Raw genomic sequence first — 23,365 nt, 5'->3', positions numbered from 1 at the left:
GGCGGGCGGGGCCGGGGCGCGCCCCCGCGGCGGTGACGTCACGTCCTGTTGTGGTGCGCGCCCCGGGCAGGCGGCGGTGGGTGAGTGGCGGCCCCGCGGCCCGAGGGCAGCCCGGGGCGGCGGAGGGGCCGCCGCAGCGGAGGGGCCGCCGCGGGTCTTCCCGGCGGGGCGGCCGGGGGAGGTCCCGGGGCGGGTGGAGGAGCGGGGCCGGCGCCGGGCGGCCGCGGCTGTGGAGCCTCCGGCGGGCGCGGGCAGCGCGGGCCTGGCTCGGGCCTGGCTCTGGTCCCGGCCCCGCGCCCGTGCCAGCGGGGGTGTCACGGCGGGCAGTGCCCGGCCGCCCCCGCGCTGCTGCCGGTGAGAAAGGGCTCGGGAGGGATCTCAGCAAGGTGTGAAATGCCTGAAGGGTGGGCTCGGAGGGGAGAGTCCGGCTTTGCTCGCTCGTGCCTGGGGACCGGAGCAGGGGCCGTGGGCACACATTGGAACGTTGTCTGAGCATAAGGAAACGCTTTTCTCTGAGGGTGGCTGGGCACGCGCTGTCCAGGGAGGCTCTGGAGTCCTCCTTCTTGGGGTTATTCAAAGGCTACCTGGACATCGTCTGGGAAACCAGTGTGGGATGGCCCTACCTGAGCAAGAGAGTGGCACCTCCAGGGATCCCTGCCAGCCTAAACCGTCCTGTGACTCCTGAAACCTTTCTAAAGCATTGCTGCAGGTGCCATGCTCACAGCTCAGAGTTACGCAGGTTGCCAGGATCTGTGTTCACCCGTTGATAAAAAGACACTTTGATATTTCTGACACAGGCTGTGCTTGTTCTGAAAAACTCAGACTTTGGAGTTCACAGGGAAAAGCCCAGGGTGGGTCTGGTCAGAAGGCAGTGACACTGCCCACAGAAGAATGAGCACCCATCATGCTGTCAGTCAGTTCTGTACAGAGCACCTGTGTTCAGACCTCAGTATCAAATCCCAATGTCTGTGTTTCAGTTTATTCTATATGGCACGGTTGGTTACCCACTGAGAGCACATCCATGGACTTGGAAGCTAAAGATGAAGAGGAGGAGAGTCTACAAACAGCGTTCAAAAAGCTGAGAGTGGATGCAGCAGGGTAAGTGAGCAACAAAAAAGGCAATGTAATTCGTCAGGTTTCTATTAAATATTTGTATTTTTTTCTATTATTTTACATTTCAAAAAGTAAAAGCCATTTGGTGAAAGGTTCTTTGCTCTCTCTGAACTGCATCACTTCAGATGAAATACAGTCATTATAACTGTCTAGTATGCAAAGCAGTATTTTATTACAGAGTAATTTTGACTAGTATCCAACTGAAATCACACAGTGGCTGCATGGAAGCATGAAAAGACTCACCTAAAGCTGTGAACCCACTTTTAACTGTCACAGCTGTAGTCACCTGGTGTGATACAGGATTTGTTTGTCTGTCCCTCTAAACACTGGTGTGTGCAGCCACATTATAAGCCTTTATTTAGTGCACAAAATTTTGCTTGGAAGGCATCTGGACAGCAGCACCAACACCTCAGAGTGTGCTGGGGTGCCCAGCACTGGGAAGGGTCAGGCTGAGTATAAGCTCTGAGCATTCTGATTTCAGGGGTCTTTGTGGAGTAAAATGTTTGCAGACATTCTTACAATAAAAACTTACTCAGTAACATACTGGGTGTGTGATAATATGTAGTGTAAGAGCTGATAAAATTATGCAGTCTAACACTCTGAGACAGTTCACTTGAAGTCTTTTGGGAATTTACAAACACAAGAGGAAGTTTTATGTCGACAGTGTTACATTGTGAATTCATCCCCACCACCATCAACACTGTGAATTCAGGCCTTCCTCTGCATGTGGAAATATATTTTGCTTTGCTGCTCCTTCCCTCTACTTCAGGAGGTCTTCTGAGCACTGTGGAAAAAAATAGCTGTTCTCTATCAAGGAACTGTGGTTATTAATCATAACGCTTTTGATGTAGTACCACTGGCAGACTGTGTGGGCTTTTGGTTGATTCCTGATGACATCTTAGGCATGAAAAGATCTTGTTTTTCAGGCATGTGTTGTGAACAGCTCAGATCTTGTGACTAATCCGTTAAGATCAACTTTGGGCAGAGTATTTGGGTTCTTTGCTAGAATTTCAGCCTCATTTCTTACAATTTCCCGTGTTCCAAATCACACCTGCAGCCACCATAACTAAAAGCACAGATTCATGTGCTGAGGTGTTTATGTTTGTCATCTAGACCTCGAGGGTCAGATGCTTTTTTCATTCCATGCTTATCTTAAAAATTTAACGAGAACTAAATAAATCAGCAATCTGTCCTTGCCTGTTGTACCTCCTCCACTTCTCCACGACTCCCCCTCAGCCTGCTGCTCCAGGTGCCTGACTTAGCATTTCAGAGGAGTAGGAGGCTATCTTTAATGACTATTGTCTGACAAGAACGTTTGGAACCTGAGTTTACATTCCTTTAATGCGTCATTGTAGTACAAATAGGGCATGACATCAACCTCTGGGCATTTTGGCTGCCTTTCATTTCATCTCACCTATCTTTAGCCACTTGATGAGGCCAGTATAGTAAGAGGGGTTGTATAAATCGCTCTAAGGCCCTGTTTCTACCCACTGACCACAGAGGGAGTAAATGCAGCAAATTTGATGGGCTTAGCTGAGCATCCAAAGCACATAGGCTGAATGTGGGCCTCTGGAGCCGTATGTTCAGGCATTTCTGTGATGTGGCATTTCTCTTTTTACCCAGATGTATTGCAGCTCTGTCCGTGGGCGACGGGACCATTCTCAGAACAACGACAAGAGCAGCCACGGATGGAGCCAAGCAGCAGACTGTCAGCTCCAAGGAAGCATGGCATGGGTAAAACATGACACATTGAACAGTTGCAGGCTGCTTTCAGTGCGAATTGTTAATTAGTTGCTTGAAGATATCTTTCCTTTCTGTCACAGAATGTTTCTATAACTGATAAGTTGTTCTTTGATTTCATCAAAGTTTTTAAAAACAATATTGCATCTTCTCTTAGAGAGGGTTCCCAAAACTTTCTTTTCTGTTGATATCATCAGTAGTACTTTTCTGCAAGTCTTAAACCTTTGCAACCCCCTCTCACCTCACTCTTGGGTTCTTTTATTGCTTTTGAAGTACCTGGATATTCAGTGTGACTCTGCCAGCACCTCCAACTGACCCAGGTTCTGCACTACAGTTCAGTTTGGGATGACAGAGTATCATTTGCTTAAGGCAGAAGACTTGGGGGGAAGCACCTTGGATAAGAAGACTTGGGGGGAAGCACCTTGAATAAGGGTTCCTTGTATGTATCTTTCCCTTGGGGGAACCCGAATTTCTTCAGAGTCCTCCACGGTTTGTGTCAGAGATTGTAAGTGTCCAGACATCTGGTATTTCCAAGCAGAAAAATAATCTTGTAAAATGTTTTTAATCACATTTTAGAGCTTACTGAGCTGTTGTGTAGATTCTGGAGTTACCCACTTGCTCACCTCTTGAACCCTGCAGGTGTGTGAGGAAGCCTTCCCGAGGATCGGCGAGGGTCCCGCGGCGCCGGCGCTCCAAGTCTCCGGTCCTGCACCCTCCCAAGTTCACCTATTGCAACATGAAAGCCAACAGCCAGCTGAAACACAAACCCCAGGCAGACACTTCGAAGGGTGTCATCAGCTCAGATGTTTTTGTCCCAGCAGAACATGGTACGAAGGACGGGCAGGATTCTCACCTTGAGGCCAGTAACGACAGAACTGAACCGTTGGAAGCTTTCACCGCCGAAGAGCCTTTGCAGAAGCTGGAGGAGAATTGCCCTTCTCTCTGCTCATCCTTTGAGAACAGCTTGTGTTCTAAGCAAACCTCAGATTTCCAGTCCTTATCCATGCTTAGCAACGGCAGGCAGTGCCCCTGTACGGACAGGAAGTGCCAGTGCAAGCAGTGGCGCACCATGGAGGTGTACTCCTTCTCCGGCCTGCGGAGCGTCCTGTCCGAGTGCGAGAAGGCAGTCCTGGGGGTCCATGCCCACTCCCTGCAGAACAGATCTCCCTCTGGGACAGCCTCAGCAAGCTCTCCCAGGTCTTGTTCTGAGCAAGCTCGAGCCTTTGTGGATGACGTGACTATTGAAGATCTTTCGGGATACATGGAATACTACTTATATATTCCCAAGAAAATGTCTCACATGGCAGAGATGATGTATACTTGACTGTAAGCAATAGAGAATCCTGAAGCAGAGTTTGATACAATGGTTGGGCTAATTGCCTTGTCAGTGCCATGTTTTCACTGTTGTGTGTTTGATTAAATGTATCTTTGCCTCATACAGTTTAGTTTTCTAATAAAATGAAAAATTAAATATAGTTTCTGAGCTTAGTTCTAAAAAGAATGCACTAAAGTCTCTGAATACCTTAACAAAAGCACTCTAGATCAAATGAGCTCTGTTTGGTTTTTGGTTTGTGCTGTGGATATTGAAGCTCTGTATGCTGTTTTCACTATGTTTTGGAAAAAAACAAACAAAACCAAAAAAACTTAGGTTTTTTTCTGATATTTTGACGTGTTTGGAATGTTCATTCTTAATGTATCTCTGTACTTAGAGAACAGTTTCACAGCTACAGCTCCATCCTCTTTATCCTGCTCTAGAGAGAAGGATGAGAAGGCATTCAGCATTTTGGATAGGATGAATCTCCTTTCCTTGAACACTGGCTGGCTCCTTTTTTAGTTGGATCAAGTTGTGAATGCTTCTTCCGTACAATTTTTTTGGGAGGTCCAGAATGTGCGGGTGTGTACTTGGACCCTTCCTTAATCTAACTCGCTCACTCTTAAGCAGTTCTATTTTTCTGCAGATAAGTGAAGCTCTTAGAAGTAAAAATATATTTTGTTATTTGTGCTTTACAGGTGGAATAATTTGGGGGGGAGCGAAGCAGGCTACCAGGTTTTTTGGACTGTGCAGTCTCAGAAGTGTAGAGGGTGGAACCATCTATACAGGATGTTTCTGAGCACGTCTGATACACAGAGTGGTGTGGAAAGGGGGTGAACAGGACGTGTGTATCATCCTGGCTTTGTGCTGTAGAGCTATGACATTCCTGCTGGTTGAAAATACTGCAATAAAAAATTCTTTTGCCGAGACTTGCATTAATAAATGTTTGTCAAAACCCAGCAACTTAAAGTCTGAATAATTTGGCACATATTCATCTTCCCTCAAGACCTTTTTAGTTTAAAAAAACCTAACAAAGCTCTGGTTTCAGTGTCAGCTGTACATCCTCAACAACCATGTCTGAGTAAAGTACTGTAACTTTTACTTACATGCTGAAAAATGAGTGGTCAGCAAGCCAAGGAGTCACAAGCAGTTGTGTAAAAATGGATGAAAAGCAGATGTGAACAGTTGGCCTTGTATTCTGTGCTGGAGAAGGCTCAGACATTCATCTCAGATGATAATCACTGTAGATTTTCTTCTCACCATTCCTAAAATTTACAAGTCCAGGAAGCTGAGATTTAAAATCCAAATAAATCAAAAAAACATAAGAATACAACTAAAACTCATTTTGCTCTTAAGTTTCATGTGTATATTTAGCATGCAGCATTTGCTCTTACTCAAATTAAATGTAACTGATTTCTACATTTTCTCATGCCACCTCCCTCTTCCAGCTCTATCCTGCAATACCCACACATGCTTCAGGTTTTTCCACTTTCCCTTCTTTCTCCCTACAGAAAATCTGGTATCATATGTACTTTGCTTGTAAACATAAATATTTAGTACCAGCTATCTTTGCTGCTGCTATTTTTTGGAGGGTGTTTCTGCTTCAGCAGAGAGTATCTGCTCCTATTTTTATTCATGTTTTGGTTCTGTGCCCTCTAACACCATGGGAATGGTTGTTTCCCTGCCTCTTGGTGAGCACTGATCCAGAGTCCATGTGTGTGAAGCTGAGGCACAGCTCTTCCACGTGCACAAAAATGGTTATTTAAGCCTGGTATTGGTTGTCCCCACTCCTCTCTGCACCTGGAGCCTAGTGAAGGGGCACAGCAAGGCCCTTCTGTAGAAGTGTGCAGTGGCAGCCTGCTCAAGGTCACCTTGGGGCAGTTTCTGCTGTGCTGCTCTTTAATAGAGTGTGCAGAACCCCGAGAGGTGTCTGGACTGGTGTTACATAAACCCAGCACGGATGGACAGCGTTGGAAAGGCATGTTTTCAGTTGTGGAGCAGGACAATGTGCCACAGACCTGCTGTGTCCAGGGAGAGAGAGGAACTGGGCAGATCTTGTCAGTTAAACTAGTCCAAGATACACCCTGAAACTGAGGGATGAGAAGTGAATTTAGGTTGCCAGAACACCAGATGGGAGGGAAAGCCTGAGAGCAGGTTCTGAGGGCACACCTCCATTGTGTCCTGTGGAGGACTGGAGTAACTGCTAGTGAAGGAGGAAGGAAAAGGGCAAAAAAGACAGTAACTCAGTCATTTTGTTTCCTTCCTGAACCCCTGTTTTTGCTAGTGTTTAAACACATTTAGTGCTGCCTGTGGCAGAGCAAGGGCAGATATTTTGGTTCTTCACTGCAATTGTAAGGTTTGCAGCAAATGTACTGGAACATTGCTGGTGACATTTGCACAGCACAGACCAACCCCTGGGGGTGAATGATGGGCCCCTAAGAGAGGCCCAAACTTATGGTCTCCATCAAAACCTTCTCAATTCAGCTCATCCATATCACTTTGATAATGCAGTGATTTATTTTTGCTGCCTGCCTGAAACCTCAGGATTTATTGGAAAAGTGCATTTTCTCTGGGAATGCCTGCACAGCACCTTTAGCCTGATTGATGAGTAGAGATGCCCTGGTACAAACAGTGCTGAATGCAGCCCTACTGCTCCCAGCTGCTGCTGTTCCTGCCCCAACAAGCCTGGGGAATTTTTTCTGTGTGTGGATGCTCTAGGATCTGTTCCCAGTCAATCTACAGAATATGTCTGAAATATTCTGAGAAAGCACCAGTGGACTTGCAGTGCTCCCAGGACTTTAATCAGATCCCAACTCTCTCCTTCCTATCTCAGCAGACCCAGCCTAGGTGTTTTCCAGTAGCACAAGTCCTTGTCCCTCTAGTTTCAGGACTAGTTAAACTGAAGCAGGAAGCAGAAGGGCACCCTGGATCAATGACATTTCTTTCTTGTCTTTCAGAAGCTAAATCAAATCTGAGCTGAGCTTTACATTGGCAGACACTGAATCAGGCCACTGGGAAAAAAAAAAAAAAATCAGTGGAGCCATTTCTAGACCCTGTTTTCCACCCTCTCCTTCTAAAACAGGGAGGGGTCTTCTGTGCCTGCGAAGTCCCGTGACCGACTCCATCCTCCTGTTCTCTCATCTCTGTAACCTTTGCATCAGCTCTGAGATGAGACCCTCCCCTGGATTCAGTATTCCCAAACTGCCAGCAGCCACAATCCTGCTCCGATGGCACCTTGTGCCAGGGCTCTGCCAGTGCCGAGCGTCCCATGGGGCAGCCCCGCGCCGACCCCCCTGGCACTCAGGGAGGCTGTGTTGAAGAGCTGGGGATGATCTCAAGGTCACACAAGGTCAGGGCACCCCTGAAGGGGGCTGGCACCCCTCGTGCCCTTCAAGCCTTCCTCAGTTTAGCAAGCCAAAACCCAGCTAAATAAGTAGGGCCCTACAGAGGCACCGCGTACCGGCAGGACCCAGAGGGATGCAGCAGCCTGTGATGTTTTACTCCCCACGGCGCAGCACTAATTCATCACAAACTGTGCCACTAGATGGGGCCTTCTGGACAGCGATCCAGGGAGAGCAGCTGCTGCCTGGCCAACCTGCTCCCTGCCTTTTCTACACCCACCGTGTCCCCTTCCAGTGCAAGGAGCCCCCAAAGACGCCTGCAACGAGGGGAGGCTGTGGAGCACAGGGCGGGGTGGTGCTACATGGGGTGCCAGCTCTTCAAAGCTCAGTTTTCCCTCTTTTTTACAGCCCCAAAGCAGAGGCCAAGCAAGAGCCTGTCCCCGTGGGTGACCCCGAGGCCAGTTCAGGGACTTAGGAAGACCTGGGCTGGGAGAGAGGTTGTCATTAGGGGCTGTTGCCTATGAGGGGAGAGGACAAGGAGGAGCCAGGGCAGAGCCCAGCACATCCCAGCTTCACCCCTCTCATCACCTTCCTGCACACCCTGAGGAGCAGAACATCACAACAACCAAAAAATTCATTTCATCTCCCAGTCCCTAGAAAACTGCTCCTTGCACTATATTTATGCAGCTGGGTACCAGTGTGGCCCTGCTCCCTCCCACTGCTCCTGGGTGAAGCATGCCTCAGTTTCCCCACTTGAACCAGCTCTTCCAAACCTTCCTGTTTCTATCCTCACCAGCCCCAGTAGTTCACAGTGAGAGCTCTCACACAGCCCTGAGACACAAGGTGGCTCCCTGTGCCTGCAGGGCCTGTCCCCTACCCTCACCAGAACCTGCCCCTACAACACCCCTAACAGGACTGGCTTTATCCCCTGGCACTGGCAGTAGTTCCAAGGGTGGGAAATTATCTCCAGGCTCCCAGATTGCTGGAGATGGAGCATGACAAAGCCAAGTGTCATAAAGCACAAGTCCAGATGTCCAGGTCACTGTATCCAGCTGCCTACACGCCTGTGCTGCAAACCTCTGTGTGATGCTCACAGGGCTTGGGGAGCAGCAGCAGCTCCAGACGCCCCAGTGCTTCTGAGTCTCCTGGCCAGTTTGGAATTGTGACACACATTGCTAATTCTGGAAGTGATGCCCAGCTGTGCCTACTTTGTCCAGTTTGGGCAGGCACCCTGGGCTCTGGTATGCACCACAGGCTCCTGGGCTCTGCCCCTGTATGGGCTACATTATACCCAATAGGCAGAAATTAATTTGTGCACTCCTAAAATAATTGAATACCTTTAAAGAGCCATTGCTGCTTCTTTCCATGAAGGTTGCAAGGCAGGCACGACACCTTCTAGGCATTTTAAAGCCAGTGTCCATCACTGTGGCTATTTATCACACATCCGCCATATCTAAAGCAGTCAAAAAAAAAAAAATAATCTCTGCTGAAAAATGTTCTTAGGAAGCCGCAGGGGTTGGAGCTGCCCCGGATTGCCGAGCTGGCAGGCAGCAGGCAGGCAGGAGCCTCCGCTGCTGACTCCTCTCTTGAAGCGATGCCTGCACGTTTCCGTGGGAGCCCCGCCACGAGCGGGGACGGGCTGCGAGCCCAGCCACAGCCCCGGCGCCGCCGCCACCAGCCGGTGCTGTGACCCCGCGCCCACCGCCCCGCGCTGCCCACCGCGGCCGGGGAGCTGGAGCTGCCCGGAGCGATGGGCTGGCAGGAGCCCATGTGATGCTGGGCTAGCGCCGCTCGCTCCCCGTCCCTCTCCCGCTCGCTCGCTCGCTGTCATGGCGACTCCCAATAATGTTACTCCCACCAACTGCAGCTGGTGGCCCATCTCGGCGCTGGAGAACAGCGCGGGGAAATCCACGGAGGGGGAGGAAAATCACGACCCGACAGACCCCGCTCTCAAATCCCAGGACAGATTGGTTTTGTACCACTGGACCCAGTCTTTCAGCTCACAAAAGGTAAAGAAAACCGCTCGGCCGGGCTCCCGGGCGAGAATCACCTCCAGATCCCAGAGCATCCCTTTGCCTCGGGAGGGTGGATGGATGCACTCGGGGGAGAGCGAGGGGCTCAGCCCCGTGGCTGGCCGGGGCAGCAACGTGCGGCCAGGCAGATCTTTGTACCTCTTAACAGCATCTGCCCGGGGAGGGCATGGGGATGGCATGGGGATGAGAATGGGGGGGGGGCTCGGCCAAATCTTGCCTTTGCTTTGGTATCACGGCTTGCGCCGGGAGCCGCCTCGGTGCTTTTGTGCTCGCTCCCAGCCCCACACTGGCGCTGCCGGGAGCGCAGACAAAGGCAGAGCCGGGCCCGGGACCACCCTGCTGCTGCTGCGGGAGGAGAGGCAGCCCCGAGCCAGGCTGGTGCCCAGGAGAGGATCCCGGACCCCAGCACGCAGCGATGATTCACCCCTCACACTGCAGCAGTGCCCTGGAAATTCTGTTCCCGGATTGCCCCAGCAAGAAATCCCGCTTTCCAGACAATAGTAAATGCTCATTTCGCAGCACGGCAGCTGCGTAGCAAACCCAACCTTCTCCCCCGGCCCCAAACCCCCCATCATTCCTAAGCCATTAACACCATATGGAGAATGGGCTGTTCGGAGGGGTGGGTGGTGGAACACCAAGCTCCCCGGTGCCAGGGCCTCCCCGAGCTCCGCAGCCCGGCGGGCAGGCCGGGGCAGAGGTGCCCGTTCCCGCGAGCCGACACAAAGGAGGGAGGATGCCCAATGCAGCAGGGTGGCTGCACATGGTCGGCCCCGCCACCGTCGGCAGCACGGGACTGACGGGCTCGGGATCCGCACTGGCGGGGGATGCTCGTGCCCGGCTCCCCGCGGAATTCCCCAGGAATGTTTTGTCACCCCAGTCTGGGATCCCCCTTTGGGGTGCTGGCAGGGGGTCCCCGTGCCTTCAGGCACTGGGGTACCCTGGGACCCCGGGCTGCCTCATGCCCAGCAGCTGCCTCCTGCCAGGCCATCAGCTCCTGAAAGCAGCACAGGGAGCTTGGGGCTGGATACCCCAGGTGGTACCGGCTGAGGTTCATTTATTAGCTGGGAGGAAAAGGCCAGGAGCGAGATGCAGTTGAGGAACCCAGGCTTTCTCTTGTTTGACTTTAAAAGAAAAAATTAACTTGCCAGTCCTGTGAATAATTAATGACTAATTCCCCGAGAACTCTGAAGTACTCACAGAAACGGTTATATATGTTAAATTGTATTTTTAGCTGCTGCTAGTTGGGTGAAAACAAGTACTTTTGCCTCATTCAGTGGTTCTGTAAATCATGGCTTTCTCACATCCCCCGTGAGTTTTTTTTTTTTTTTTGTGTGTTTGACATACTTAGTTCATAATAGTCAGGTTTTATAACCCAGAAGCCTAAAATGCCATCCCTGAGTGCATATTCAACACCGCCTCATGGACAGAGCAGAGCAGCAGGATCTGCCCTGAGGGCTGGTGACTGGGGTGAGGATGGTGATGGTGTCCCACATCCAGCCTCACTCCTGCCTCCTCCTGCCCCTCCACAGGGCTGGACTCACCTTTCCCACCCCTGAGATGTGTGGGTGTCACGCCCGCAGTGCTGCTGGTGGGCCCAGGGCTGGAGGAGGGCAGGGGAAGGGGAAGGGGGAGGCAGCAGGTTTGACACAAGAGGTGTGAAGGTGCTGGGTGATGCCCTCAAGCTAATGTCAGCATGGAGGAAGAGGAGGAATGCTGTGCAGGGTCACAGGGGCTGGCTGGAACTTCCCACAGAACAGAGCCTTCATCTGGTAAAGGCAGAGTCCACTCCTGAGGGTGGGACATACCTGAGTCAGCATCCAGGTCTTCTTCAGCCAGACAGCAGCACTTACTGGGTGCACGTGTAAGGCATAACATTGCTGCAGCCTTGCTTCCTCCTCTTCCTCATCCTTTTCTTCCTCAGGTATGTGCTGGGCCATTCTGGGATCCACAGCAGCATCAGCTGGATCGCCCAGCTGGACAGCTCCTGCCTCCCTCCACCCACTGCTGAGGGATTGGCTCTCAGCCCTCCAGCTCCTCTGCCTGTCACACAGGCCACCAGGACCAGGGAGGATGGTCCATGATTCTGAGAAAACAGGATGGGTTTGGGTATCCCCTCTTTGCCAGGAAAAGAAATTCTTTCGTGGCTGCCTGGATTTTGCAGCTGTCCCATGGCAACAGCTGCTTGGCTTCTTGCAGGGCAAGCCTGTGATCATGGCATGTCACTGTGTTTAAGTTTTAGGGAAGGGTCTGGGGGTGTAATGGGGTAGGGGGGACTGGAGACCAGCTCGGTGCGTGGGGCTGAGCCCTTTTCCCTGGCTTCTTGCCCCAGGTGCGGCTGGTGATCGCAGAGAAGGGGCTGCCCTGCGAGGAGCGGGACGTCAGCATGCCCCTGATGGAGCACAAGGAGCCCTGGTTCATGCGGCTCAACCTGGGCGAGGAGGTGCCCGTCATCATCCACAGGGACAACATCATCAGCGACTACAACCAGATCATCGACTACATGGAGAAGAACTTCACGGGAGGTAATGCAAGACTGGGCTGTGCCTCAGAGGAAATTCGTGTCTAGTGCACATTCTGTTTACTAAACGAATCCACTTTTTTCCTTTAAAGTTTCATCTTCACCCCAGAAGATCAGCAAGCCACCAGCCCTCTTCAGAATTTTATGTTTTCCCATGAAATTGAAGAATTTCCAGCAGAAACCCATTGCTGGAGGGCTGTGGGGTGTGTGGTAGCTAAGTGCCCCCTTTTCTGTCCTGGAAGTCACGCTTCCAAACCAGACAATTTCTCTCAGTCCCCATGGTGCGTGGTGGCATTTCACCAGAGTCCCCACTGGGGCACAGCTCATGGAGCACTTCTGACTTTAGGCACATCTGTGCTTTGTCCCTGGGTAATTGTATAAAGGGCCTCTGCTGAGAGAATGTGGGTGTAAGCTGTTTGCTGCTGCTCCTCTCCCTGCTTCCTCCAGGATTCCTGGGCCATTCCATGGGCAGGGGACCCTGCTGTCCCTGCTGCTGCTGTGGCTCAGAGAAAACAGCCTCTTTAAAGTCAAAAACAGCCAGCAGTGCTGAGGACCATGGGAGGATGATGTGACACAAACCCAGAGGAAGGGACAGCCAGGAGAGGGAAGCTCATATTCCCTTGGAAAAGGGCTGCAGGCCTGCTGAGCCCAGCACACCGGGATGCTGAGACAGAGCTCAAAGTCAGCTTTGCTCAGCAGCTGTGGTGAGCAGCCTCTCCCTGGCATCTCACACTCCTTCACCCTCATTCCCCCAGTCCTGGGGGCTGCTGGGCTGGGACACCCACCGGGCAGGCTTCAAAGCTGAGCAGGGATCTCAGGCTTTGCCATCACGATGTTTGCCCCAGCATCCATCCCCTTGCAACAGAGACATCAAAAACATCTCAAAATAGCTCCGGAAGCAAGGGCGCCTTGCCAGCTCAGCTGCTGTCCTCTCCCGGCCCCGCCACTGCGCTGCTGCTCCGTGGAGGCACACAGCTCACTCCCCAGTGGGGCAGCAGGGATGGGTCCATCAGGAGAATCCCACACCAGCAGCACGTCCTAGGGAATGGCAGCTGCTTTCCTGCCTGGCAGCAGCCCCAGCACCAAGGGACATCAGGGGGTGCCAGACCCTGCACTTCTCTTGGTCTCTGCGAAGGGCAGGTGGTCTGACATATGTGACAACAGGCTGTCCCCAGCAGGAGGGGGACACAGAGCTGTCCCAGCGCTGGGAAACTCCTGTCGTTGAGATTTTCCAGCCAGGTGCAGTTTCTTACCTTTCTGCTGGGAAATGGAGAGGGGAAGCTCCAGGAAAGAGGGCCCAGAGCAACACTCCCTGCTCTGTGCTCTGCTCCATCCTATCACCCTGCAGTGCAGCTGCCAAAAGCATTACCAGGATGTGGCAGTGCTGATCTGAGGGGGAATCAACCACCTTGCAGAAATGTGTACAGTTTGAAAAGGCCTTTACAAGGAATTTTTACTGAGCTATGTTTTCCCCTGGGCTAAGGGCATGACCTTTATCAGCTGCTCACACACACTGGGGGCCAGCTATCAGTAAAGGGTAGTGTGTGGAGAAATGTTTTCCTTCCCCCCAAAATAGCAGTGAATAGTGCCAATAAGCCACATTTGAGGATGCTTCTCCCTAGGACACTGCCCAGCAGTGCCCAGAAACCACAGATCAGGGCAATATTTCTTTCATGCAAGAGTGTCCTCCAAGGTCTGTACCCTCTTGCACAGCCATAGAGTGCATCAGCAGCCCCTATGTGCAGGTTGCTGTGGCATGTAAAGGCAAGTCAGGCCATCCCAATGAAAAACTTCCCTGGAACGTGCTGAAGGACGTGGGCTGGTGGCCAGCATGCCGCTATTTCATTGTGGTTGCTCCATCTTCCTGCGGGATGGAGCAGTCCCCCTGGTTGTGCTGTTCCCAGCCTCAGCCCCAGCCCGTCAGGTGCTGGCCAGGAGCCCTGTGGAAGGAGCACACAAGCTATAGGCCAGTTATTGCTTCACTCATCTGGCCACTTTTCTCACTTTTCCTGATTTTCCACGAAGTGGGTGGAAAATCCCCACTTGGAGAGCTGGAGCCCAGGCAGTGCAGGCAGCGAGCTGCCCATGGCAGGGAGGAGCCACCAAAACCTCCCTTTGCTCAGGGGACAGTGACACTGATACCTATCACTGGGAACAACTCTGTGGAGCCTTCCAGCAGGGGCAGTCTGGGTCAGAGCCACGAGGAGATTTCCAGTACAGGAGGTACCAAAATTTGCCTGGTTCTCATCCAGCCATGGGCACCAGCAGGCACGAAAGTGGCATGGCCAGATCCCTGCCAGGCTGCATTGCCTGCAGCAGGGCTGGGCAGAGCACAGCTGTCACTTCAGGCCCTGAAACAAGGGGCTGCCCTGCTCACATCTGCCAAAGTCCTTCTGCCAACGTGACCCAACTCAGGTGGGGGCACCGGCACACGGAGAGCCCAGTGCTGCAGACGGGATGTGGTCAACAGAGTCCTGGTGGTGGATTTACTCACTGCCTCTGAACTGCTTTCTGCAGACACTATAAACATTTATGATCCCTTAAAAAACTGGGAGAGTTAAAAATCTTGGGGGAGACAAGAGCAAGGTTTTGCTTCTTCTGGTGTCACCTGCCATGTATTTCGATCTGACAGTTAATAAAAGGCACGATGCAAACCACCGTCCATGGAAAGTGAATAAACCCAACAAGGCAGGGAGGAGCAGAGCCAGCCAGGGCAAGGGATGTTCCTGCAGCTGAGACACTGGCTGAGCATGGAGGGAAGATACACTGGGCTTCTTTGGTCATCTACTCCTATTGCCCATTTTTGGGATTTTCAAGGAAGCCCAAGAAAATGAGGTACCTCACTGCCACTGGCGTAAAGAATACGTAACTCATCCTAAATTCAAATCCCCATCTTTTAGCTCTTTTCTGCAGACCAGGAAGATTTTTCTCCCATTCTAAGAGATGTGAAATTAGAGTGTGGAGACTCAGGGCTGGCTGCACTGACCCCAGGGAACATGAGGGCTGTGGGGCTGGGTAATGACATCCATACACTCCCCTGTGATCCCGTGGGTTTGCCCATCTCGGGGCATGGGCTGGCTGCACTCCTGACCGGGATGGGCAGCAGGGAGGGCGAGGGCAGAGCGTGACAGGTTTGAGTGGAAGCTCTGCCTCAGCCAGCCCCGCTGTCTCAGCAGGATTGCACCCTGCTGTCCGGAGCAGGCTGAGGAGCCCTCCCAGGGGCCGCTAACACCTTTGCCTTGGCCCTGCAGAGAACGTGCCGCAGCTGATCCCCGAGCCGGGCAGCCTGCTGCACTCGCGGGTGCTGCAGTACCGGGAGCTGCTGGACTCGCTGCCCATGGACGCCTACACGCACGGCTGCATCCTGCACCCCGAGCTCACCACCGACTCCATGATCCCAAAGTACGCCACCACTGAGATCCGCAGTAAGTCGCCTTTCCAGCGGGGCTGCCCAGGGCTCCCCAGCTCCTTTGGGCTCCACAGCCCAGCCAGCCACCGTGCCCCTGCTCATGTCCCCTTTCTGCCAAAGGACAGGGGCAGAGCTGGGAAATGGCAAAGCACAGCTGATCTGGGAATTGCAGGCATCCTAGAGAGACTTCCTAACTCGGGGGGTGTCCAGGCTCCCATGGGCTGTGCACGCTTCTCCTCAGCTCTTTCTGGGGCATGGGAATTTGCCCCTTTCCCTCCAATAACTCTAAGGGCAAAGGCAGGGGAGAGCAGCCAGACTGAGTTGCAGGCAGTGGATGAATCGGCATAAGTCTGTGTACCCGACCTTCAAGTGCTCATGAAACATTGACAATGCTTAATATAACTCAATGGCAGGGATTGCTCCTGGAGAGAATTCCTCACCAGAAAAGTGACCTTGTCAGGAGGGTATTGGCATGCCCCAGGTCTCTCCCTTCCTTTCGGCTCTGGCCCCAATTTGAGCCCGTAGAAAACAGTGTTCCCACCTCCATCCGTTTGGTGTCCTGGGTCCCAGATGGTCCTGCTGAGGTGGGATGCACTTGTGCACAGAGAAATAGGCAGTTCCTGAGGTGTAGCTTGTGGTCTGCCCTGCCTCTGCTGACACCCGTCACAGACAGCTTTCCCCATGTCACCAAGTGTCACCTCCACCCCCAGACCTTGGGCTGACATAGGCCAGAGCCCATCCCTTCCCCAAAGGGTGCTGCTGTGATGGCTTCAGCCCCCATCTGCCTCATATCACCTCCCCAGCACTCTGCTGAGGTCTCTGAACACATCTCCTTGTCCAAACCTCAGCACTGGTGGCATTTTTCCCAAGCCACGGGAGGGTACGAGCAGGTCCATGGGCTGATGGTGTCCTTCCTCCCCAGCCCATCTTCTGCACTCAGGCAATGGCTCAGCTGCCCTGTTGCGGTGGGTGCTGAGGGGAATCGATGTCGTTGTGTCCCACGGAGAGGGTGAACTGAGGTTTCCTTCCCAAGGGGAAGGAAATCAGGATGATATCCAGGTTTCCATCTGAGTTGCAGCCCCAGGAGAGCTGGTTGGCAGCCTTAACAAGCACAAGCTGACAGCAGAAAACAGGGGATTTCAGCATTCTATAGCAGTGCACAGCCTGCTGCTGGCTCCCACCCCAGCCAGCCCTGGCACCTCCTGCATCAGCACACTGGCAGAGCCAAGGCCTCCCTTGTTGGAGGGAACAAGGAGGGAAAGACAGATGGTCCCTGGCAGGAAGACATTAGCCCAACTTTGGGTAATTTATGCTATCCCTTAGGTGTTACTCTGCCTCTAGGATTCCTTTCTTCCTCTCACTCTGCTACTTTCCCTCCTTTAGCTCCTTTGCACAAAGCCCTTCCCATCCTCCCTATGCCCAGAGAGACAGAAGGGTGAGCATCTCTCCATGCTCATGATGGGCCCCACACCGTGGAATTGCAGCCCCAAACACCAAGCCAGGGAGGGACAGCTTCAGACAGGAGGGAGCACCCCCCCCGTGCCCCTCCCTGCCCCACTGCTCTGAGTGTACACCCGAGTGTGGGCAGCCAGCTCGGACATCCCAAAGGTTCAGCCTGCTGGGGATGGAGCTGCAGGAGCCCAGGGCTGTCCTTAAAACAGCAAGCAACAGACAGAACTTCCAGCAGCTCTAGTATGAATCCAGCAGGGGAAATAAAGAGCTGAAACTCCCCCTGAAACTCCCAGGGAGGGGGATTGGCCATACCTTGGAGCCAGCACTGCCCTGTGAGATCCCTGTGTGCAGGGACAGCTGACGGAGCCACACGCCCTCAGACGTGGAAGCACAGTGGCAGCAAGCTATGCATTTGGCCCATTTTAGCTCTCTGGGATGTTTTTTGTTGGTGCTACAGCAATATTTTGGCTGCAGGATGAGGTGATTTGCTATCAGACACTGGTCATCCCAGCCTTTCTGTCTGTCCCCCCCCAGGACATTTAGCTAACGCCAGCACGGATCTGATGAAGCTGGACCATGAAGAGGAGCCACAACTATCTGAGCCTTACCTCTCCAAGCAGAAGAAGCTCATGGTGAGTGGGTCAAAGCCACACACATCCCTGGTGCTGGGGGAACACGACCACAGACCTGCCATGGGCACCTGATGCTTTATGTCCCTGCATCCATTTATTCCACATTCTAACCCTGCTCTCCACCCAGGCCAAGATCCTGGAGCACGATAATGTGAACTACTTGAAGAAGATCCTTGGAGAACTTGGGATGGTGCTCGACCAGATTGAGGCTGAGCTGGAGAAAAGGAAATTGGAGTACCAAGGTAGGCACTGGGCTGTGTTTATGGGGTGTTTTTCCACACGAGGCTGAGGTGCAACACCAGAAACAGCCAAAAGCTTTGCACCTGATGAACAACTCCCATGGAGCAACCACTGGTGGGTCTGGGGCTGCCTCTGGGCTCTCCTGGTTTTAGGTACACTGATGTTGTTGCAGCCATGGTCTTACTAACCTCTGGCAAACCACCCCTGCACCCCTTGCCACAGGGAATAGCAGGACCCCTGTCCTCATGGGTGCTCTTTGAGAGCCCCAAAGTCATCACAGGGGGATGGCAGGAGCCCTCTACCCCAGCAAGGGACTGACAGTGACTGTTGTTCTGTCTGGTTTAGGAAGGAGCAGGCTGGCCCCAGGCACTTGCACCACGAGGAGCACTGGCTGCTGAAAGTGCACAGATGGGGACACGTGCCACAGCCAAGCCCTCACATCACCAGGCTGTGGCACATCCCAGAGGAGCATGGGCAGGGAAACCCAGCAATCTGAGGGGCCCTGGAGGGGAGAGCCTTTATAGAACTTGCGTCACATGCCAGCAGGTGGGAGAGAGGGACACCAGCCATCCCTGACAGCAAACACACGGTGCTGGGAGCCTGCCGAGAGCAGCCCTGGCAGCCAGGGGTGCCTGGGCACAGCTGGGCAGCCTTGTCCTGCCATCACCCCTGGATGACGCCGTCCTTCCTCTTCTCTTCCTCACTGCTGGCAGGGCTCAGAACCCCGGCCCTGGGAGGGCTGCCAGCACCACAGTGCCAGGTGCAGAGCAGAGCCCAGACACAGTCAATGGGGATGGTCCCACAGCTGCCCCTGCCCTCGGGGCCAGCCTCGGCCCTGGGGAGCCGTGCGTCACTCTCGGGCCCACGCTGGAGGGCCCTCGGAGGTGCCAGGGTCAGACCCTGCAGGGCATCGGGCTGGGGATTTGCCAAGAGCCCTGGTGTGCTCACAGTGGCATCCTGCCTTGCCCTAATTTCCTCAAACACCCTCATTAACCAGCGTGAGGGCTAGGACAGCAGAATTCAGCCTAATGAGGTGCCTGGAGGACATCCCAGGTGCCTGGAGCAGAGGGATGGCTGCTGCTGTTGGTGCTCCAATGCCTTCAGTCCTTGTGTGCTGTCCCTGCCCTCTGCTCCAGAACCCCAAACTCCCACACTGTGCCCATGGCCTGGTGAGGATCTCAGCTGTGGGCATGATCACCACTTTGGCAGCTTCCCAGGAGCTGCAGTGCAGCAGCTCCACTCCCACGCAGCCCAGGCTGCCGGCGGTGCAGGCGGGAGGAGGGTGGGAGCTGCTGCAGGAGCACCAGGGGACCCCTGCCACGGGCACCCCGTTCAGCTGGGACAGGCTGATCCCAGCTGGGGCTGCCGTGGATGCAAAGGGAAGAGCTGCCTTTGCCGGTGCTTCCACCCCACTCAGTGCTGGGCAGGCGTGCAAGGGGCTGGAGCAGCCACATTGGGCTCCAGACCTCAGCAGAGGTGCAAGCCCAGGGCCAGGAGAGACAGGGATGGATCACAGCTCTCTCCCGAAGTCACCATCCTCACACGTGCCTTCTCCTTCACCTGCAGCAGTGCCTGGAGCGAGGCAGCTGCCTCAGCCCTGCTCCCCTCACCGCTCAGCAGAAGCACCCACAAGGTCCCCACCACACCCAAGAAGCTCTGGCTGCAGCACCCCCACAAGCCATTAGTCACTGAAAATATTTATTGATTAATTAGGCACAGGCAATCTGTCCACTTGGGCAGTGCCTCCAGCAGGATTAGGCAGGCTGCCAAGCAGCTACAAATGAGGGTTGCTAATTACCCGTAATTGCCCCAGCCTGGTCCTGCAGGCAGCCCTGCAGCAGCAGTGCCTGCCCTGGGGTGCTACACTGGAGCCTCTCTTCTCTTTCCTGGTACAATAGTCACAGGACAATGAAGAGCTCCAGAATCAGGAATCTGGAGCAAAGCTGACTGAGGGTGGATTTTTGTGTCCCTTCTGATGTTCTCTACCTGCACCTTCTTTCATCTCCCTCAGCTCCATCCCAGCTCCTCTGTATTGAAAGGGCACTGAGGGAGTGCTTAACAATCCTGGCCTGAAACTGCTTTTTCCAGCCTAACAGCAGCTGGGTTTATTTTTGGATGTCTCTCTAGTGGGGTTATTTCTGGGATCACCCATTATCAGGGGCTCTCAACCCTTCAGTGTCTTTCTTCATGTCCTGCACTCACACTGAGCTCTGTCTCCCCAAAAGCCTGGCTCTGGCCACAGAGGTGCTGCCAGTTTTGGTGTCCTGGAGCAGGGTCCATGGTACAGGAGAGAGAACAAAGGCAGAACCTCCCCAGCAGCACACAAGGGAGAGCAGCCAGGCCATCCAGCAAATTGTTTTGATTCCTGAGGATTTCTCACATCCCTAAAATAGGCCAAGTTGACGTGACACTCCTGAAACAGCTCCTGGTGCGGCCAAGGGCAGACACTGCTGCTCTCTCTGCACTGGCACAGCAGAAGGGGTCACTGCACAGCATCTTCCTTCAAGGGGGGCGAAGGGCCCTTTTCCAGGGACCTCCTGGGTACAGGAGGATGCCATTTCCTGCTGCTCTTGACTTGGGGGAGAGGCAGCAGAGCTGCTTTGCAGCCAGAAATTTGTATATTCACCCAGGCTATCTCATATTCCCAGCTTTTGGCAGCCCCGTACTCTTCATCATGTAACCTGGTAGATGGGCTCTGAGCTCCTGGCCCATCAAAGAGCTGGGAAAAAACACCCCAGATCTACAAATGCTCCTGCCTGTGTGGACCTTTTGAGCAAGATTTTAGGTGCTCACCCAAGGCATTCTTACCTTTGCTCTGTCTCCTCTCTCCAGGGCAGAAGTGTGAACTCTGGCTCTGCGGATGCGTCTTTACTTTGGCCGATGTCTTGTTAGGAGCCACCCTGCACCGCCTCAAGTTTCTGGGACTCTCTAAGAAATACTGGGAAGATGGCAGCAGACCTAACCTACAGTCCTTCTTTGACAGGATACAGAAACGCTTCGCCTTCAGGAAAGTTTTGGGAGACATCCACACCACGCTCCTCTCTGCAGTGGTACCCAATGCCTTCAGGCTGGTCAAGCGGAAACCTCCCTCCTTCCTTGGAGCCTCCTTCCTGATGGGATCTCTGGGGGGAATGGGATATTTTGCTTATTGGTACTTAAAGAAAAAATACATCTAGTGCTGACTGCTTGGTGTTTAGTTTGGTGTCTCTGTGCTGTGTGAAATTATGATGAAGCCTCAGTAACTGTAATGAAATTTGAAGCAAGGTAATGAATAATTATATTGTTTAATGTAACATTCCATAGTCTAGAAGTAGAAACCTATACTGCAAGGAAATAAGACAACAACAACAACAACAACAAAAAAGCGTCAACTTGTAAATGCCTTTTTTAGGTTTAGGTATTCAACTCCAGCGAGAGCCTCAAGGGTTCACAGGCTCAGCCGTGCCCACCGGGAAGTGGCACTGCCTCCAGCACCAGCCAGCTCCAGTGGGACAGACAGAATCCCAAGAGGCTTCCCAACACCCAAGTTGACTACTGGGACTTGGATACTTGGTCCTGTGCGTTTGTGTTTCCAAATTGTTCACTGGCCACATTTCACACATGCAGGTAGTGGGGACTTTCTTCTTCTAGAAGGCGTTGTGTTGTCGTGCTCGGAGGCTTTCCTGAGAGCAGGGTGCAGTAGCTGGTCACAGTCAAGGTGGATTTTTGTTCTTCAAGTATCCATTTTAAAAATTATTTTCATTAAAAGGAATATTTTTTATTGAGCTGCTCTTAGAATGTATCCACTTTCTACGTCTGGTTTTGGTGGGCTTTTTTTTAAAGAATTTAATGTCTGTCTTTAACTGCCGCACTTTTTTCTTGAGATAAATCATTTTGACTTTCATCCTGAATTCTGGCACATGAAGGAGATTATTGTTTTAAGCCTTTTGGCTCTGTCTCTTGAGTTTTCTTTCACGGATTTGCAAAGCATCTTTCACCAACTGAGCATATTTGGACTCTGAAAAAGTACAACCATTTTCAGAACTTTTCAGCACTTTCCTGAAGGCGCTTTGGCTTTCTTCCATTGGGGGCTCTTTTCTGTCATTTCCTCGCTGTGTGTTTTCTTAGGGACACTTTGCACAGAATCACATTGATGACTTTCTTGTGCCTTTTGCATGCTGGAAAGAATAACAGGCCTCACTGCTACTCATGCTTTGGAAACTGAGATCCTCAATAAACCATATGGGAGGAGTAATGGCTTCGCATCTCTAAATGTGTTCCACATCCTTCTGGTCCCAGTGCAAGGCATGCCCGAGGGCAGTGGGATGTGCAGGTGGTTTGTGCTTTGCCTCATGTACTGCACTGGTATAAAACTTGCATGGAAATTATATGTATTCCTCTTCCAATCACTAATTTCTGTCAGTGCTCAGCCTGCTGGCTTTCCAGGCACTCCAGTAATCCCTGGGAGCCATGCTGCATCTCGGGGCTTGGGAATGAATGCCAAGTGTGGCTGAAATAACAGGAATTGCATTTGCCTGGAATTCAAAGGTTATCTTTATGCACTTGAAAGCAGCAAGCTTTGCCAGGACCTTTTGATACAACCTGGCAGCCACAGAATTGGGAATATTTAGCAGGAATTAAAGGGGATGAGCACATTGAGAGTGCACAATGCACACATTTGTATGGTGCTTGTCATAAGGCTGGTCTGACAGGCTTTTGGAATACAACAGGCTGCATAGCTGCAGAGGCTCTGTCTTATCCTTGTTACCCCCCCCGTGGATGGGGCCACACTTAAAATTGGTGTGTGAGAACCCAGACCCACCTGGCTCCTGCAGCTGAGGCTTCTGAGGGAAACCTTGCAGACACACATTCTCCCAAATACATTCAGTATTTGCTTCATGGAGTCGGTGACTTCAGAAGAAATAGTTGTATTTTCCTTCTTTTTGAACAGGGAGGCAGGAGGGTGCCCTGAGCTCCTCCCTTTTGCTGAATCTGAAAGGTGTAAGAAGATGAACTAGGGGTAATCCTCTCTTCAGTCAATCAATCTGGTCAAACCAGTCAATCTGGTGATAAACCCCCCAGAAAGATTTATAAAGGTATACCAACATAAAACCCTTACCAGGATTTCAGCCTTTTCCCTTTGTTTGTGGTCCTACATGCACATTCCCTGGGGATCTCCAAAAGCTGATGAAATGCACACACCAGGTGTAGAAAGGAATATTAATGGGTTACAAGGCCAGGAAACCCGGAGGGAAGGAGAACAAATACTTCCTCCATTCTTAGGATTTCAGTCCAAGAAAGATGCAAAGGAAGCTGCTTCGCAAGACTGCTGCTGGTTACTTTGCTCCTTAATTTTATTTATTTTTGTATTTTAAACCACAGAATAAATTTAAAGTCACAGAGCAAATTGGATCTCTAAACACTAGGTGTGTGTTTTGTTTGGAGCACACTGTTAAAATGCAGCTGTTACGAGGAAGCCGGGCAGATCCAGCAGCTGGAACAAGGCATGGACAGGAGCTGTCACCAGTGTTGCAGTGTGGGCTGCTGAGAAGCCACTGATGCTGTAGTGGTCGATTTTTTTAGAGGTTCTCAGCTA

At 52.4% G+C, this 23,365-nt stretch overlaps 2 protein-coding genes across 4 annotated transcripts; both read left to right on the top strand.

The window, feature by feature from the left end:
* The first annotated feature begins 17 nt into the window (after nucleotides 1–17).
* Nucleotides 18–5,124, top strand: LOC128796573 (oxidative stress-responsive serine-rich protein 1-like). 3 transcript variants are annotated; one of them, XM_053958361.1, is made up of 4 exons: nucleotides 18–80; nucleotides 978–1,098; nucleotides 2,737–2,847; nucleotides 3,493–5,124. In XM_053958361.1, the coding sequence occupies exons 2-4, from the start codon at nucleotides 1,022–1,024 to the stop codon at nucleotides 4,175–4,177; spliced, it is 873 nt and encodes a 290-aa protein (XP_053814336.1). In that variant the 5' UTR covers nucleotides 18–80; nucleotides 978–1,021; the 3' UTR covers nucleotides 4,178–5,124. The 3 variants fall into 3 exon arrangements, with proteins under 3 accessions (XP_053814336.1, XP_053814338.1, XP_053814337.1); XM_053958363.1 differs by lacking the exon at nucleotides 18–80 and adding an exon at nucleotides 239–354; XM_053958362.1 differs by lacking the exon at nucleotides 18–80 and adding an exon at nucleotides 366–386.
* A 3,928-nt stretch (nucleotides 5,125–9,052) lies between these two features.
* Nucleotides 9,053–22,024, top strand: GDAP1L1 (ganglioside induced differentiation associated protein 1 like 1). The gene is made up of 6 exons (XM_053958497.1): nucleotides 9,053–9,515; nucleotides 11,869–12,061; nucleotides 15,309–15,482; nucleotides 17,453–17,550; nucleotides 17,678–17,792; nucleotides 20,623–22,024. Exons 1-6 carry the CDS (start codon nucleotides 9,336–9,338, stop codon nucleotides 20,964–20,966), a joined length of 1,104 nt encoding a protein of 367 aa, XP_053814472.1. The 5' UTR covers nucleotides 9,053–9,335; the 3' UTR covers nucleotides 20,967–22,024.
* Nucleotides 22,025–23,365: the final 1,341 nt, after the last annotated feature.

This window comes from Vidua chalybeata, chromosome 17 (assembly GCF_026979565.1).
Source record: "Vidua chalybeata isolate OUT-0048 chromosome 17, bVidCha1 merged haplotype, whole genome shotgun sequence".
Lineage (NCBI taxonomy): Eukaryota > Metazoa > Chordata > Aves > Passeriformes > Viduidae > Vidua > Vidua chalybeata.
The sequence above is the reverse complement of the archived record's forward strand: the minus strand, read 5'-3'. Positions and strand labels throughout refer to the sequence as shown.